General features: G+C 40.8%; 1 protein-coding gene across 1 annotated transcript; it reads left to right on the top strand.

The window, feature by feature from the left end:
- The first annotated feature begins 3,459 nt into the window (after window positions 1-3,459).
- On the top strand, window positions 3,460-12,966 carry csnk2b (casein kinase 2, beta polypeptide). The gene is made up of 7 exons (XM_031738089.2): window positions 3,460-3,610; window positions 4,259-4,340; window positions 5,515-5,617; window positions 6,219-6,334; window positions 8,040-8,115; window positions 8,498-8,687; window positions 10,820-12,966. The coding sequence occupies exons 2-7, from the start codon at window positions 4,269-4,271 to the stop codon at window positions 10,908-10,910; spliced, it is 648 nt and encodes a 215-aa protein (XP_031593949.1). The 5' UTR covers window positions 3,460-3,610; window positions 4,259-4,268; the 3' UTR covers window positions 10,911-12,966.
- The last annotated feature ends 5,391 nt before the right edge of the window (window positions 12,967-18,357 follow it).

The raw sequence follows: 18,357 nt of genomic DNA, 5'->3' as shown, positions 1-18,357 counted from the left end.
TCTTTTGTTTGGCCTCGTGTCAGCTCTGAGTTTTCAGCCTCGTGAGGAATTTTAGGGGTGTGTGTGTGTGTGTGTGTGTGTGTGTGTGTGTGCGCGCGCGCTTTTTCTCACTTCAACAAAGCAAGTCATTAAATTAAATTTTTACTAAAAATGTCCAAATTCCTCCTCTGACTGACTTTTTGGTCCGATTACTGTGATGAGACCTGTTAAAGTGCTACTGCTCAGTGATTGGTCTTTATATCAATGTTTCTGCTGCTTGTTCAGGTAGATGGTTTGAATTTTATTTTTATTTTTTTGTTGATCTGCTCTGACATTTCATTATAGTTTGTCTTGTTATTTTCTTTTTTCTTTAAAGAGGAGGTTTTTGGCCTCGTCGTAGCATCTTCACCTGCAGAACTTCTGCACACTGCAAAAATCTAAAGTTTCCCCCCACGGACAGTAGTTTGAAGCTCCCTCTCTTTGAGTTCCGTTTGCCCTCCTGAAGACTATCGGTGGCGTGGTGGCTTTATTTTAATATCTATTATTTTCTCGGGGTGACTTCCATTTTAATGGAAATATGTTTTTTCCCTCCTTTCAAGTAAGGGGGAATGAATTAAATGAAAATGTAGGTCATGATAGAATAAAGCAGATGTTTGACTTTTCCTGAAATTGTTTATGCTTCGATAGATGATCGAGTATGTTCTAATAAGCACTCCTTGTATAGTATAACAAACATCCACGGTTGCTGTTTCTTTTCCTCTTCTTTTGTGTTAATGACTTGGGCAGTTACACATGATAAAGCAGGACGGGGTACTCTGTCTGGGCCCAGAGTACACAGCTAAGGCCGAGTGTTGTACACCCCTCTGCTTGTCGTAGCGGAGGCTCCTCGCACCAAGAAGGACTCCTTGTCTGAGATATGAAGTATTTTTCACGGGCGCGTTTACTCGGGAAGGCTGTTTTCGGTTGGACGGCAGCAAGCGGGAGCTCAAATTAAAATTCAGGACTTAAAGCCGAACCGGGGGGTGACCGAGCGTCGCCTTCTGCAGTTCGCTGCACGGTTTTCAAGATTTTACTTGCAACAATTAATGCTGACCTGGAGTGAGGAAATGTGGGATCGATGTAAGATTACACACTCGCAAACACAAGTTTAAGAGACACAGAAAGACTGGAGACAACAGCGAAGGTGAACTAACATGTTTTCTCATCTTCATCAATTCTGTCACTGCTGTAAGTTGGGGTTCGTTTGTTTACTGACAACAGTGTGAAGGTTGTCTCTGGGATGTTGTGAGTAGGGCATTTGATGATTCGTGTATGTGTGCGTGTACGTGAGCGTGTATGTTCGTGTGTTTGGTTGTTTTTTTTTTTTTGTTTTTTTTTCTGGTGTCTGTGTAATAACAGGGGAGGGGGGGGGTTAAAGGGGGGGGGGGACCAGAGGGTTATAACATGAATGGCAAGCACTTTTCTGCCTTGTTTGCCCGCGAGTGATTTAACCAATTATTATTAAGACAATTCTACTGTTTCTTAAATACATCCACATATATACATTCAGCTGTGTGTATATGTTAATCCAGATGAAGAACCTGCAGTGGGGAACATCACCAGTTGGTTTTCTTTGGTGTAATTTAAGCATACGTTCGTCAGCAGGCAAGCGAAGTTGGACATATTTTATTTTTCCACTATGACTTCTGAGCATGAACACACGTGGGTGCAGCTTGCCTTGCCTGTTACTGGTTTCTTCATTGATAGCTGTACTCTTTAACACTGGCTCAAAGAGTCCTTCATCCCTCCTTAACTCTTAATGTTGATGTGCGCATTATTGTATGTACCCATGTTAAAAACAAAAGTGTATTCCAGATAAAAGAGAGAAAAAATTACTCAAAAGATTGTATTATGTTTCCAGCATTACCGAGGTACCTGGAGTGGGTCAGACCGTTTTTTTTTTTTTTTTTTTAGCATTTATGGTTTTATTAATGGAACCATAATATACACACATGTATGTATATTGGTATGTATCTAAGTTTTTGTCTACCCCAACTTACATTCCCACAAACAAATGTTGCCATTTTTAGTTCAAGGGAGCAATGTACAAGCAGAGAAGTGTCTTATTATAATAAAGTTATACAGAGAAGGCAAAGTTAAATAAACTACTTTTGATTTAATGGAAACATTTAAGTTGTGCGTCTGTTTCTTTGATGATGAAATTGTTCTCTGCCTGCCTGTGTGGTAGAAGAAAGATTGTATTGATGTTGGTGGTTCTAGTGTGTGACATGTATGTGCTGTTACAGTGTTGGATGTTCATGTTGAGTTTCTGATCGTGAGGTCTGCGTATGTGAAAGCAATCCCTGAGAGAAAACCTCAGGCTCCACCACAGGAGTACACAGAGCTGCTTTCAATTACATGAGATGTGCCACGGAGCGTCTCAGAAGCACGTCCTCCACATCGCTAAAAGCGGCGTCGGGTCCATTTTTAGCTCATCCGGCCGCAGTTCACAGGAGTCTCTGCTTCTCCTGGAGGATTTTAGTGAAATGAGAATACATTGTCCTGAACTTTTGTTTTTCTTTTAGTGGAGGGAGCAAAAGTGACCGATTCGTTCCCGCTGTCAGACTATTCTAAACACAAGATGTCCAACTGTTTTTTGTTTTGTTTTGGGGGGGGGGGGTTCTATTCATGGTATAGTCATGGTTCTGTCAGAGAGAGCCACAGCTCTGGCTATAAGTACAAAAGTCACACCTACATGCTGTTTAAAATTTCTGCTTATGAGGGGCAACACTTAAGGCCCAGCATAAGATAAGCTGAAACTCAGGACAGTAGCTCCGCTTTAATTCAGTCTCATGAACAGCTCTTGTTGAGATAAATGTACAAGGTGCAGGTTAGTTGTTAGCTCGACATGAGATTATTTTTGATGATGGTTCATGAATAATTTGAAAGAACAGTCATTTGAAGTTCAAGCTTTTTTTCTTTTTAATTTTTCTTTATATTTACTGTGATTCAATCTCACTTTTAAGCCATAATACAGACAATAGTTATCCAGAAGAAAACATTTACTTGTAATTTCGTAATTGTGCTTTCTTAAAAATTTCTAGGTCCCAGTTTCATGACAAACATTTGAATGTTTAGTCATTACTTCATTAGGAGTAACAATAAGTTTAGAAATTAGTGCGTACATGAGAGAGACCGATCAGGTTGGAGGGGTGTGGAGACAAAGAGAGGAAAGGCTGAGATGGTTTGGACATGTGCAGGAGGAGCAAGACAACAGCAATTCATGGATATAATGTCAAAGGGATAGGGATGAGAATAATATGGAAGTTGATGTATTCATTAGTAGATGGTTATCAGAAAAAAATTGAACGGGTCATATTTAATATACTTTTAGAAATTATTACTGCAAAAATCGAGACAGGATGGAAAAGAGGGCTACCAAACAGAGCCTTTTCACGAACATGCAGTACCGGGACTGAACAGTGAGCGGCAGCACCGATAAGTCTTGAACCTGCTGACGGCAGACCGGAGGAAGAGGAAGAGTGTAACCTACGGGGTGAACTGGGAGGTGGTGTCCATCTTATTTACACCCGTGAGATTGCTAAATTGTTGATCTGTTGATTTCTTCGGGATTGTTAAAGCTGAAAGCCGGGTAAGTTAGCGTTGTTACGCATATCAGTCCGTTGAGCAGTTTGAGCGCAGAGGCAGAAGAGCCACGGCAGACCTCCGCTCCGAGGCCTGGTGTCTTTACAGGCGCCATATTGACGTTCATCTGGTTTTAGCTTAGCATGTTAACGTTACCCGGCACGCAGGACTACAGCATACATGTAAGGCCGGATTTAGCCAATTGATTTGTTATTCATTAGACGTGTTTTTGACGGAAAATCTGCGCTAAATGTGATAAAGCAAGCTTTTAAAGCTACCCTAACGCCAGGGAGAAGGTAATACCTGCTAACTGGCTTAACCTTTACAGATCTTAAGCAGCTACTGTTACTGATATACTTTTATGATCTTTTCACAAGAAAAGGTTAATAAATGACTAACAAACAGTCCAGTTGGGCGAAAGTATCGGTTAAATCTGTTATTTAGTGAGTGAACGCTTAGTGTTGCATTCATGGCGTGTCGAAAAAAACAAGAATAGCCTATTATTTTCCAGGGGTTAGCACCAATGCTAATCAGGTGCTCACACCAGATGAACAGCTTCTTTTTGTGCCGCGTTAAACCAGACGTAGCTACTGTAAAAGGGAGCTGTTGAATGTTGGCTTTTTCCCCACTCATAATTTATTGTTTCGTTTTTCAGGTCTTCAGAGATGAGCAGTTCAGAAGAGGTTTCATGGATCTCCTGGTTCTGTGGGCTGCGGGGGAATGAGTTTTTCTGTGAGGTGAGGAACCAAGGTGGACATATTTTTACAACACATGAATGTCAGGGGTTATTTGTGATATAAGGCCCATGCGTGGTTTGGTGGCAGAGTAGCAGTTGCTAAGATTGTCACGAAAAAGAGCAAGGATGGACAGGGATGAAAATGAGTATATCCGGACGGCTCAGATTGAGTGGTGTGGGGACAAAGTGAGACAGGTGATGCTGAGATGGTTTAAACTCATGCGGAGGAGGGATAGTGGATATGCTGGACAAATGATGTTGAAGATGGAGCTGGCAGGCAGGAGGAAAAGACCACAGAGCAAGATCATGGATGTTTTGAAGGAGGACATGCAGAGGGATGGTGTGACTGAGGAAGATGTTAGGGATAGGATGAGATGCAGACTGATGATCCACCTAAAGAAAGCAGCCAGAATAAGAAAATGAAATAACATTTCTGTTACCAAAAGAGGAAAAATTCACAGATTTCTTTATAGTAAGGTGATGGAAACCTTTAAAAAAACCTCCTGCTTATCAAATTTATTACAGCTACCTGGTGTACAGTTGGGTTTTCTCCCAGTAGTTTCTAAACTGGAGAAAGGCAACATCAGACATGTAAATTTCTGCACTTAGAGTACACATCTTCTGTGTAAATGTGTAATAATTCAAATATTTTGTGCAGAAATGCTAAAATGTGTTAAAAAAAAACAGTGACTGTCAAAGTGAGATGAGAAATTACAATAAATTCGAAGTCTAATATGTTTTAAAAATAAATACATACACACAACTTTCCACTATTTTTGCTACAGAAATTGTCAGTTCCTTCAAAAACTATAAAAGTTATAGGCAGGAAATGGTTTTATGTTTAAAAATATCAATAAAGTAGTAATAATAAGAAATTAGCAATAAATGTCTGGGTCAGCCACAGTAAGGGTTAAACTGTTGATACTCCTGCCTTGCCTGTTCATCTGGAGCGTTGTCAGTTGGAGAAATGTTTTTTTATTATATCCAGCTGCGTGAAGAAATCAGAAGATCTGTTTCAAACTGAACAAATCATTTGGAGGAGTGTTGAAATATTTTTCCAGCTAAAAACGCTACGATCAGATAAACAGAATCAACTTTCAGGGAGTTCTGTTCTCACGGCTACTTGATTCCTAGTCGATCGAAATGAGTCTGTTTTGTTGTTTCTCCAACGACAGGTGGATGAAGACTACATCCAGGACAAATTCAACCTAACTGGGCTCAATGAGCAGGTTCCACACTACCGCCAGGCTCTAGACATGATCCTGGACCTTGAACCAGGTCTGTATGTTGCATTCCTGACTCATTGTTCTCAGTTTTAAGTAAATAAAGTATGTCAGTGTTTGCTTATGTGACACATTTGCCAAACAAGCGAAAGATCCCCAGTTTGATCCCGGAAGAAGACACGAACCCCTCTGGGGTTGTATCACCAATCTGGTATAAAAATCTGCCAAACAAAACATGAGGAGCTGCCTGCTGTGGCGAGTAGAGAGTCGCCTTATTGTTTGTTGTCTGTATACAGAAGTATTACTGTTTATCACCTCCCATCTGCAGCAGACATCAGGAAGTAAGACTAAAAGAGCTGTGAGTGTTTCATGTCTGTGACATCTCCTGAGCTTTTAATGTGTTCCTTCTGTCACTAACAAATAATGAGAGGGGACATTTGATCTTGGCTTTCTTTTGGTTTAAGGTGCAGGTTTCCTCTCTTTTTACAAATTGCTCAGAACATCTTTGTTTCATGCTCTTTTATTGCTGGAGCACCTTTAGAAAACCATCGTGTGTCCCAGTCTCTGTTTTATTCCCAGTGTTTCCTTTTTCTCTGATAACATTTTTTTCCAAGTGTCAAAAGCGTGAGTAGTTTCCCTGTTTCTGATTTCTTTAGATGAGGAGCTTGAGGACAATCCCAACCAGAGCGACCTGATTGAGCAGGCTGCAGAGATGCTGTACGGCCTGATCCATGCACGCTACATCCTCACTAACCGAGGCATTGCACAGATGGTAGGTGCCAAAAATCCACCAGCTTTGTCTCTACATGTTGTTTGAGTCAGATTTTACTCCACTTGTAGTGGATTAAAGTGTTAACACTGGAGACGTGAATGTCTCATTCATGATAATCAGGATAGTTGTACTTAAATTATAATCTTGTGTGTGTATGTGTGGGTTTTGGGAGAAAAGCTCTCCCAGCTATAAAGCCCTGACTGAAATAATGTCCAGTGTGGCCGCAGAGGGTGGGTTCATCCCTCAGAAGAAGATAAAAGTGGACGTGAAAAGCTGTCTGTCTGAGGGAACGGCATAAAATGGAAAATCTTTCAGCGCCACTGCTTTTTACTGCTGAAAACAAATCATTCATCTGCTTCCTATGGTGCTAATATGGAAAATAAAGACTGTTTTCTTTATTCTTTTCCTCCTCCACACTGTCATAATGGTGTATTCTTTCCTGTTTATTAGTCATTATCGTCTACTTTATTTAGGAAAACACGATTAAATGTGTTCAAAATGCAAAACGACAGTATTACACTTTTACGACCGTGTTCGACAAACTGACAGCAACAACATGTGCATAGGAAAACAAAACACAAAATTTGCACAGCTCTCCTGTGCAAAGTTCACATGTTTTCATGCTACACCAGTGTGAGAACAGCAAAACTGCTAGTCCAGTGTGTTAACTTCCTAGTAGAGGCCGTTGTGCTCCATGCAGGCATGTCCTTGTGGTGCAGATGCATCAGACAGACAGTTTCCTGCTGTGTGCTACATGTGAAAAAGCACAACTGTGGAAAATGTTCCAGCCTGATTCTCTTGAAGTCGTCAAAGTGTTCATGTGGAAAAACTGCTTTATTAAAGTTTTTCATGTGCACATTTTGCCTGAACGGTTGTCAGGCAAAACTTGCTGGGTGAAATTAATTGTAAAGGATTGCCACGATTACCTGTAGTTTTCCATGTTTGTGTGTAAATACTTACTGAACTGTAAGAAAAACTGGAAAAAGTGTGAAGCCAAATAGAGATGCAGAAAGTTCGCGTTTTAAGGTAAAAGTTTTTTGCATTTTGAAACACATAGGATAAAGTGCAGCTTTTACTTTGAAGGCAACCCTTCTCCTTTTCCAGTTTGTGTCATGATTTTCACTGTTTCCGTACAACTCGATTTGCAGCAGCATGCTAGCAACGCCGGGAAGTTTTTACCAAATAGATGGGGAATGGATGTTTTTCTTTAGTGACAGATTTGCCTCTCTGAGACTTGAGCAATCATTTTCCCTACAACTGCCATCAGCTAACCACTAAAGGTCGGAGAATACTAATTTTTGACTCACGATCGGTCTCTAGATTTTGTGGCGAAGCCTAAATCACCTGATCCTATAATGCAATGCATCCAAAATGGTAAACGAGTCCATTCAATATTGTCTGCTCATTTTTTTTTTTTTTTTTCAAATCTTTAGCAAAGTCACACATTAATGTAAATTTGTCATTGTGTAAATACTTACGCTATTGTGTACTTCACACACATGGAGAGATGCCAAACTGCCTTTCACTGTTCTTGTAACAGTGACAATAAAAAGCTATTCTATTCTATTCTATTCTATTCTATTCTATTCTATTCTAATCTCAGTCATGTGCGCAGCAGCCTTTAAAAGTTCAGTTTAAAATAAGATGTGGATCTACCTTCTGTTCATATATTAACTCTTTATTGGGCTCATTTCTGCTTGCTCAGCTGGAGAAGTATCAGCAGGGAGACTTTGGCTACTGCCCCCGCGTCTATTGTGAGAATCAGCCTATGCTTCCTATTGGTGAGTAAACTGACGTGACCCAAGGATTACCACAAGGTGGCAGACAGCTTTCATGAGTGACTAAATGTTTACTCTTTCCTGCTTTGCATGTCTCTCCTTGATGTAGTGAAGTTAGTCAGGGACTCTTCATCCGTGTGATATTTAGTTTTGACGAAATTTGTTTTTGCTTGCTTGTTTTTTTTTTTTGTTTTTAAATCTGTGACTAAAAGGCTCAGCTGCATCTGGCTGGCTGTGCCAATCAGTACAAAACAAATGCTGTTTGTTTTTATTGAATCTAGATTTTCCTGCAGGCGACGATATCATTGATCCACAAGGGATTGTCTGCAGATTATCTCGGGTGTCTTGATCTCATACTTAAATGGGTTTCTTCCTCTTCTCACAGGCCTGTCAGACATCCCAGGAGAGGCCATGGTGAAGCTGTACTGCCCCAAATGTATGGATGTCTACACACCCAAGTCCTCCAGGCATCACCACACAGATGGAGCTTATTTTGGCACCGGATTCCCCCACATGCTGTTCATGGTTCATCCCGAGTACAGGCCCAAGAGGCCCGCCAACCAGTTTGTTCCAAGGTTAGCATTGATATTCAGCTGTAAAGACTCTGAGCACTAAATCCACCTCCTGCTGATGGTTGTAGGCAGATTTGTTGTAAATTTATAACTCTGATTATTTTGATTTTGTTTTCATTTTAGTTCTGCTTTTTCTTAGTTTCCATAGTGATAGTGGCTTAGCTTCTTTCAGTTTTTAGTGTTTTAAATACATGCTTTATTATTATTATTATTATTATTATTATTGTTATTGTTATTATTGTTGTTTTAATTTTAAAGTGTCAGGGCCCGAAGTATATGAAGTTCAGAACTGCACAATAATATGGTTTAATATAAACATTAGAGATGCCCTGATTGCAATTTTCTCTGACAATTCAGATTTTTCTCAGTGTGAGCAGCTGATTCAGATTTTCTTTCAAAGAACAATAACAGTGCACCAGATCTACTGAACAAAACAAATATCTGTTACTTCTTTCATGTTTATAACTTCACCAGATAAGACGGCATCCACCCTTTTTTCTTTTTCATAATTTTTTCAGTAACTGCTTTGATCCTTTGCTCATACTGAGGCTCGTAGTGAGCCTGCTGCCTTGTGTCTCTATATAGCTTTAGCTTCAGCTGTTTTTCCTTCGTTGGCTCATTAGGTTTGTTGTTCCGACTGTTTCTTTGGTTTGATTTCCCTCATGGTTTACATTACTGAGCTTTTGCCTTCACTCACTTCCATGCTAACAACATATTATCTAGCTCTGACTATTTGCTTGTGCATGCATAAAACACAGCAGCTCGTTATCGGTCGTATGGGATGTTGTGCCAGACGGACAACACTGGAAATGTATGTTTCTGTTTGCTTCTATAGAAATTAGGTGTGTGTGTGTGTGTGTGTGTGTGTGTGTGTGTGTGTGTGTGTGTGTGTGTGTGTGTGTGTGTGTGTGTGGTTAATGCAGAAAATGTTTAATCTCTGTGTGTTTGTGAATACCTGCTGCATCTTTTGGTAGATTAGCAGCAGATTAGCGTGGTTGTCCACTAATCCTGTGCCTGCCCTTGGAGACCATTGTCTGCATGTTGTACTGTTTACCGTAACCAGGGTGCAGTGTTAAGAGGAATATGTTGTCCCTTCGGCTGCTGTGGAGACTGGAGTCCGTTTCTATGTTCTCGTGCTGCTTTTTGTGATATTTATTTATTTATATTTACTCTGATGTCATTCTCTTTGCCATTTAAGCCCATTTGTTAACTGTTTAACCCTGTTGCACTGCGTGTCTGTGTGTGTTGCACACTCCCATTCCTTTGATGCATAGACAAAGACACATGCAAACAGACACATACTGTACACACACAGCTGGTCATTTGAGCTATGAACTCAGGCGGTAACTTCTTATGATTTTGACATGTTTGCCTACTCTTCCTATTTGTGTTACAGTCCTCTGCGCTGCCGCCCAACTTGCTGCGAGCGTCACACAGCCTGACTTCAGGGCTCTCATATTGCGTTGTTTTGTTTTGTTTTTTAAATCCATTAGTTCCTCTAACCAGCTAGCCCAGCGGTGTCAAAAATAAGACCTGTGGGACGGAATTGGCTTAGCAAAGAATCCAATCTGGCCCACTGGACAGCTTTAAAACAAGAATTTTAACAGTTTTTCACTCTCTACTGTAGAAATGACTTTTGTTTTTAAAAATTGCATTGCATTAAACATGGCATTATTAAAGTATCTGCAGTCATGAAATCTGAAGCAGTGAGTTGCATCCAGGCCAGCTTTGCAGTCTATGCATATATATAACTGAATTAGGAGTGTTTATAACCCTGCTGGCCGACGATGCGCCTCCATTGTTGCCTTCTGACGTTAGTTCTTGTTCTCCCTGCTGTTGGTCATATGTCACAAAAATACTGATCAAGTTAATATTTGCACAGGAGAAAAGTATAAATGTTTGTTTTGTTTTTAATTTCAAATGCACTTACATGCACAGGCCGACTATATGGAAAGGATTGCACATCCTTTCCTGGATCCTGTGTCAATACGCTGTAATGTCTGTTTGCATTACATAGAGCACAGTCAGGGTGGTGTGATGTCTGTCATCAAATGTCAGCGCCATCTCCCTTAAAACAAATGCATGACTGATCAGTCTAAACATCATTATCATCTTTTCTTCTTCTTCCTCTTCAGGCTTTATGGGTTCAAGATCCACCCGATGGCCTACCAGCTGCAGCTGCAAGCCGCCTCAAGCTTCAAGAGCCCCGTCAAGGCAATCCGCTAGAGTGTCCAGGACTGAGGGAGGAGAGAGAGAAGCCAGAGAGGAAAGAGTTATTATAGGATGGAGAGGGGTCACCTGCATTTTTCAAAGCTCTTCATGTGCCCCCTCCTCACCCTGAAGAAGACTGTATTATTTTGGTTTAGATTAGGGCAAATGAAAAGATCTTTTCTTTTTTTCTTTTTTTTCTTTGAGTGTGAGCGAGAGAAAAAACGCACAGCCATGATCTTAAAGACAAACACACACATTTGGTTTTCCAGACGTTCCTTACCAAATTCCTCCGTGCCAAAAACAGAAGGCGAGCTAAGAGGAAGCTGAACATGGTGGGGGGGGGGCTCTCTCAGAGGAGGAGTTATGTCGTTGGTGGGTGACACCAGAGTACGATCAGTGTCTTTGTGTTCTGTATTTGGCACAGTTTGGTAAAGGTGGTGGTAAAACCTTCCGTCATTCGATGCCTCGTCTCCACCGTTAGTCCCACCTAACCCCGATGGAGGCTGGCACTCGCAGAGACAGTTTTATTTCCCCCTCCCTTTTTTGATTTGTAAAATTTGGCCCATCGTCGTTAAATTTGCCTTAAAGTACAGAGAAACACCCGAGCTGTTTCTGTCCTTTCGAGTGTCTGATTTTTCTCTTCCCTTCCATGGTTAGAGGAGATTAAATAGAAATAGGTCAAATAAGAGAATTTATGAATCGTCAGATAATTGTAACAAGTCGGTGTCTTTTCTCCAGCTGTCTGTGCGTGTGTCAAACAACAACACCCTCCTCCACCCATCGCGTCCTGCAGAAGCAGGTTTGTACTGTCACCCACCCCTCGCTCCTGTGTAGCTTCATCTCTGATACAGAAACAGCCGAATATTCTGGAAAGTGTGGAAATTTACTTTCTGGCAGCGAGTAGATGAGAAGATCGATATCGCTCATGCTTTTATGGTAAATATGAAGCAAATACTGGCAGACAGTTAGCTTAAACTCTCAATGCGGAAGCAGGTGTCCTGGCTCTGTTCTAGTGGTTACAGATCAGCATCAAAACTGAATCCGTTCAGATGATATAAATCCTCATTAAGTTGGCGGTTGTGTGCCAGTTTCAACCCATGTAAAATTCCAGGTTTTCGCCACAACGAGCAGTTTGCACCTTAATAAACAGACGTTACTGTGTGAGCTTAAGTTTGTTTCAATCAGAACAAAAACCAGAAGAATAATGACCAGCAGTGTGAAGTGTGCCCTCCAGTGTGCTGTTACTGGTGTGTTACTTTTAATGAGCTCTTATTCAGGCTTTCAAAAGGGTCAAGTTAAAAACAACAGTATTTAGATGGTATGTATTTTTCAGTTTGCAGGTAAAGTTTCACGTAATTCCTCATCAGACTGCTCACCTGTACGACATTGAATTATAATGTTACTCTCATTTCATAAAGTCTGAATAAGCCTCATGTACATCTATTAGATCTACACACAACTAAACCAGTGAACAACGGCGCACTTTTTGAACACATTTTGCCACAGAGAGAGTGGTAATAATACTAAAGGATGTTTTATTTTCATGCAGAGCTGGTGTATCACAAGGTGCTGATGAGAGGTTTAAACAGACCAAATTCTGTTTACATTGTTTAACAAACTAGATGCCCATAGGTGGATTTGTTACTGCCAAACAGAGCCAAGCTAGTGATTCGTAGTCTCGGAAGAGCTTAGCTGGTCTCCTCCTGTCTGTAGCTTTAGATTTAACATGAACATGAGATATCAGTCTCCTCATCTCAAACTGCCTGGGCCTCAGAAGTTCAGCTCACTCCACCACAGCACAGTCTTTCTTTTCTTGTTTATGTTTGGGCTCGGAGGCAGGTGGCGTCTCCGAAACGGTGGGGGCAGACGCTCGGCGGCGCTCCCTCCACTCCCGTCTTACGTTTGTATGACTGCGATAGATTTTTGCTTTTGGATTTCATGATACAAGAGAAACGTATTTATGTGTCCAGATTTTAACTAATTGTTTGTCTGTGTTGTTGTAATCTTTCTGCTACTGTGGACGGGTGAGCAGGATTCAGAATTCTCAATAAACTTCTATTTTCTTTTCATATTTTTCTGTCCTCCTTTTTATTATTATTTAACACTGTTTTCTGGCCACACAGAGTCAGTAGAGTCTTCTTCATTTTTTTCATCCACTTAAAGCAGCTAGATGAAATTCTATGATCATGTAGAGTGACTGTAAACCACCAAGTTAGCTGAATTGTTGTGCTTGATATTTGCGCTAATGAGGTGTTTTCCCTCAGTGACGGAGGTGGATGTCTGTGGTGTGGTTACAGTGCCATTTCACATGACTGAACAACAGTGGCAGTGGTCTAACACAAGCAGAAAACAATTATTTCATGGAAAAAGTCATAAGATCTCAGTCATGCTTCTGTGGTTATTCTTAAATTAACTTTTAGGGACATGTAAAAATCCTATTTGGAGTTAGGAGTGAGTAAAACACCTTTTATTTTGAAAACATGCAGCATGCACACTCGGGGTGAGTTGAAAAGACACCTTGAGCCACCATGATATGGTCGTATTTATGTGTGACTCAGTGTTTTTCCCCTCTGCACAGCAGCCGTCTGGCTAAATCACTGGCAGGGCTGAGCTGTCTTCATTTGACTGTAGCGTGTCAGATTTTCCAGAGGAGGTTCCTTCATGACTCAGGATAACCTCAAACCACACCTTGGGACCTGCCCTTCATCTCCTCCTCCTCTTCCAAGTGAGCCCAGTGAAGAGGAATCTCTTACTTTGTTTTGAAATAGCTGAGCAGTACAGACCCTGGGGAAAAAACAGACTTTTCTGTAACAGTAGTTTGTTTCCCCAGGAGCCAAAAGTAGCCCTGAGACTTTCTCCACAGGAATAATCTGGTTAGTTTAGCTCCTAATACTGTAGTCATGTGAAATATCAAGCCTTTGCGCTGCCACACCCAGAGTCAACATTGCACCATTTTCATCTGAGGTTTGTTTTTTTTAATTTGTTTCTCTAAAGCAGATCAAGCCATTAAGAAAATATGTTCACCGCAGACACTGAGAGCACATGCATTTAAGAAAAAAAAAAGAAAAAAAACCAGTCTAAATCTGTGTTACAGATTAAAAATTATCTCCCTTTGTAAGAGGATTCTGGAGCTCCATTGCTTGCGGTACTTTGCAAAAATGTCTTGACGCCTTTCAGTCTGTGTACCCTTTTATTTATGGGGTCCCCCCCCCCCCACTTAAGGCAAGGATTTGTTTTTATTTACATTATGTCACTCCTCTATGGCTGGCCACACGTTTAGCTGAAAAAAACAGATTTTTCTTCGTTTGTTTTATTTTCCGCATAATTGCTGTTACATTGTCATCTGCACTGTTTAAACACTGCAATAATCTCCATGAACTCTGAAGACAGTTAACATTATTTATCGGGATTTAAGCCAAGTATGACCACCACCACAAAAGCAGATGTTTTAGCAGTTTGCTGGTCTGTAGCATCCAGGTGTGTTACCAGGAGTGGACCATGCTCCAGTCAGTTTGTAAGGGTGCCATTTGTGAGTAGCTAATATCCGCCGAAGGGATGTTCGACTAATGCCACTCTCCAGTGACATGCGGCGAGTGCTACGCTGTGGGCTCTTGCTGAATGAAGCTAGGACAGCCACTGATGTTTCTTCATTAGTGACAGTTTTCTTGCGTCCACATTTTGGCAAATCCAACACTGAACCAGTTTCATGAAACTTAGCAAGCAGTTTGCTAACTGTAGCATGGGAGATGGGTGGTCTCGTAGGGTGTCTTACATTGAAATCTGCTGCAATGACCCGGTTACTGCGTTCACCAGATATCGACACAATTTCGATCCGCTCCTCACGTGTTAACCTCTTCGACATGTCAATGGCTGTGAACAAAGAGATACTTGTAAATAACTCATGAAAGAATAAAGTTACGTTGAAACCAAGCACACCATTGTTTTTCTTGTGACATTACCAATAAGTTTGATGTGTCACATGGCCCTCTTCCTATTGAAAAAACAAAAGTTGTATCCAAGATGGCCGACTTCTAAATGGCCACCATGGTCACCACCCATCTTGAGGAGTTTGTCCCCTCACATATACTAATGTGCCACAAACAGGACTTTAATATCACCAACCATTCCCATTTTATTACGGTGTATCCATATAAATGGCCCACCCTGTAGAGTCAAATGTGAGGCCATCTGCCTGATAGCTAAAGCTTGGATGAAACTGGGTCATGTAATGGGACAATGATTCCAAGCACACCAGAACATCCTTTGTTGAACATCCTTTCAGTAACAGGCCTAGATAATGAGTTCAACATACCCACATTGTCTTTCACCTGGATTCACTCACCTTATCAGCTCGCTTTGGCTGCCAACATCACCCTTTCATGTTAACAATCGGAGTTATGGAGAAGCATACCAGCAACAGAGGTTAGGAAGAGACCGCTAGTGCAGACAAATCAGCTGTGTGAGAGGAAAAGAGCTGTACAAGCCAAGAAAGAAAGCAGATAAAAGGCCAGACTGAACATTTTTAGACTTATCAATATCACAACTCTATTTTTAAGACACAGAAAAATCCATTGGATTATACTTGAGGATTTAATTAATGTTTATGTAGCGGGGATTTCCTTCTCCAAAATATTCCTCACCTGAGTGAGTGCTTTTGGGTTCTCATCCTCTAGCTCTCCAATCAAAGCTTGAATATAAAGGGCACCTGGAGGCCTGGTTTTTGGGTCTTATTCTGGTTGCAGATGGTGGTGTTGGTTGCAGGTATGTGGAAGATGGAGTTAATGTGTTTAGACAAACTGTTGGAGCACATTTTGCAGTCCTCTGTCTGTTATAGTCTGATTCTGGTGTTTGCGGATCAGATTTATTTCCCTTGGTGACTGTTTGGCCTCGAGTCCTGATATGACATAATATATAAGACAAGAGAACTGACACAGGGCGTACTTTATTTTTCCAGTAACTGTGTGAAGACATAATTACCAGGGAATTCAAGCTGATACTTGGATGTCTCTCTTCATAATCATCTTTTAATCTCATACACAAACATGTCTTCAGTACACAGCAAGAACAAACTGACTGGTCTTGCCTTTCCAATACTTTTGGAATTACCTGTAGCCTCACGAGGAATTGCATTGTTTAATAGTTATTTTATATAACACCATGTACAAAAAGATGTTAAAACCACCTAAATGTGTATCAAGAACAGTTTCTTTTGTGCTTTTGTGTGTGGGGTCTGATCTTTATTTTTCAGTCTAGATTTGGGGATGGTCAATAAACCCTGATCAGACCACAGAGTCCTACTGGGGACACATGCCTGCAAGAGTTCACTGTAGGCGTTTAACCATGCAGAGTCCATTAGGAGAAAGCCAGAACTTTAAATTGAATTGTAAACTTGATGGGGAGCCAGTAGAAGTGTGATACAAGGGAAGGAGGGTTTTACTGAGGCAGGCATTGAATCTAAACAGCCCAGGCGAGATGAGACATAAGCATGAAGAAAAATCACCATAAAAGATTTAGTAATAATAGGAAACAGTTTACTAATATTTCTCAGCTGATGAATACAAAAACAACCCACACCCTTAAAATGCAAATCCAACAACCGTTTCCAAACAAACCCAGAAGCAAACCCAGATTTCTTATGACCCGAGGGACTAGGCTGGCAGGGAGGCCAATAATCTCTGGATCTGTTTTTGTTTTAATTAAACTGGGGGAAATTATCTAAAATAGAAACAGACTGAGAATTAAAATCAGAATCAGAATCGCATTTATTGGCCAAGTACATGCGCAAACACATACGAGGAATTTGGTTCCAGTAGATGGTGTCTCTCAAGCACAACAATGTAATGCAATGCAATGTAAAAGTAATATAAAGCCAAATCTCATCAGCATAATGATGATAAAAATTTTAAAAAGCCTGACTGTTACGTGACCAACTGTCCTTTTTTTTTGCACTTTTTAGTTCAACATTCATTAACCGCACAGAGAAGGCATCGTTTAAATAAGTTTTCTTTAAGCACACGATATTATTAAAGTTCACAATATTATTAAAGTTCAAAATATGGTCACCCTATGTTACGGCCCTAGCAGGGCCTCCTCCTGAAATTGCCCTGGAGTGGGCGTGCTCTCTGTCTCTCCTGCCTAGGTGCTGTCCGTTTGGTACAGCTGACTCCCATCAGCAGTTAGAGGTACTTAAGGCCAGGTGAGCTCTAGGCCAGAGAGCCTTGTGGTGTTGCAGCTGGTGAGCTGTGTGTGCGCGCATGCTGCTTGATTACTCCTGCTCTGTGGAGAAGAGGAGTGTGCTTGGTGATTAACCTTTTGCTTTACTTACTTTCCAGGTCTTTGACCAACTACTGAGTTTTGTTGTGTTTTCTTTTTAAAAGGTGATAGCGGCTTTACTGTCTCTTTGAGTTACTGTTGTTGAAACATTAATAAAACCTTTTAATTTAACCATTTTGCCTCTCTGTCTCCTTTTTTCAACCTGGACACATTGTTACTTTCCCTCATCCCCTGTACCTTTTTAGGGGAACGTAACACTGACATAAAGGAAGTGAATACAATGAAAATAAAATAGGACCAAGGACAGAACCCTGTAGAACACCATGTGAAGAGGGACTAATGATGATTTGTAAGCAATACATTTTTTATTATTTGATTGACTTCTGCTATTTTTTAGAGCGAATGTTTTACTTTATTGTGTGTGGGATGAATGAATTTCCTTCAGGATTAACAACATTTTATGACATAAAATGAATTGAATCACATGTGGCAACTAAGAAACCTCTATGAGTGATGTATAAAATGAACCTTTCAGTACTGTAAGAGATATGCACACCCACTGCATTGCTTCAGCTCAGTTCAGTTCAGTCATTTTATTGTGTCTCAACAAACCATCCACATAAGCAATATTTAAAAACAAACCCTGAGGAGAGCTTATCAAGGATGCTAAATTCGTCCAGCGTGGCTAACGGCTGCTGTGTAACTACCGTTTTTAAGACCTGTAAAACCACAAACGTGCATTAATTTGAGAAAATCGGCTTGCTTAAAATATGGTACTTTAACCATCACTATGAGCTCGTTTTCATGTTGTTTATCAATTCAAAACACCACTGAAGTCTTTCTTCACACAGGTGCACAGATGCTTAGATACTCTGCTTTTGAAAAGTGATCTTTATCTTGTGTCCTCAGACTGTCACAGATTCAAGCCTGTACCGCGTATCCTCCGGGTAACTGAGAGACACTCATGTTACAGCCTATTTAGTTGTGCTCTTCAATGAGCTGCTGCTTGGAGTGTCTCTTTGTTTGTTCCCCTCAGAGCTCATTCACCCAAAAGACCCAGACAAAGGTGTATTTATACATACAATGAAGTGAAGCCCCATGACTACACACAGGCAGTTTCCCTTTGTGTAGTTACACATGATTCTAGATGTAAAGGGAGTACTACAGGCATATTTGATTCTCTGAAACA

The sequence above is a fragment of the Oreochromis aureus genome, linkage group 22 (assembly GCF_013358895.1).
Source record: "Oreochromis aureus strain Israel breed Guangdong linkage group 22, ZZ_aureus, whole genome shotgun sequence".
NCBI classification, from domain to species: Eukaryota; Metazoa; Chordata; class Actinopteri; order Cichliformes; family Cichlidae; genus Oreochromis; species Oreochromis aureus.
The sequence above is the reverse complement of the archived record's forward strand: the minus strand, read 5'-3'. Positions and strand labels throughout refer to the sequence as shown.

Bases quoted from the DNA above. Each gene is read 5' to 3' on its own strand.
- csnk2b (XM_031738089.2), top strand. From the start codon at position 4,269: ATGAGCAGTTCAGAAGAGGTTTCATGGATCTCCTGGTTCTGTGGGCTG. The intron at 5,618-6,218 runs GTCTGTATGTTG...TGATTTCTTTAG, and splicing joins GATCCTGGACCTTGAACCAG to ATGAGGAGCTTGAGGACAAT. The intron at 8,688-10,819 runs GTTAGCATTGAT...CTTCCTCTTCAG, and splicing joins GCCAACCAGTTTGTTCCAAG to GCTTTATGGGTTCAAGATCC.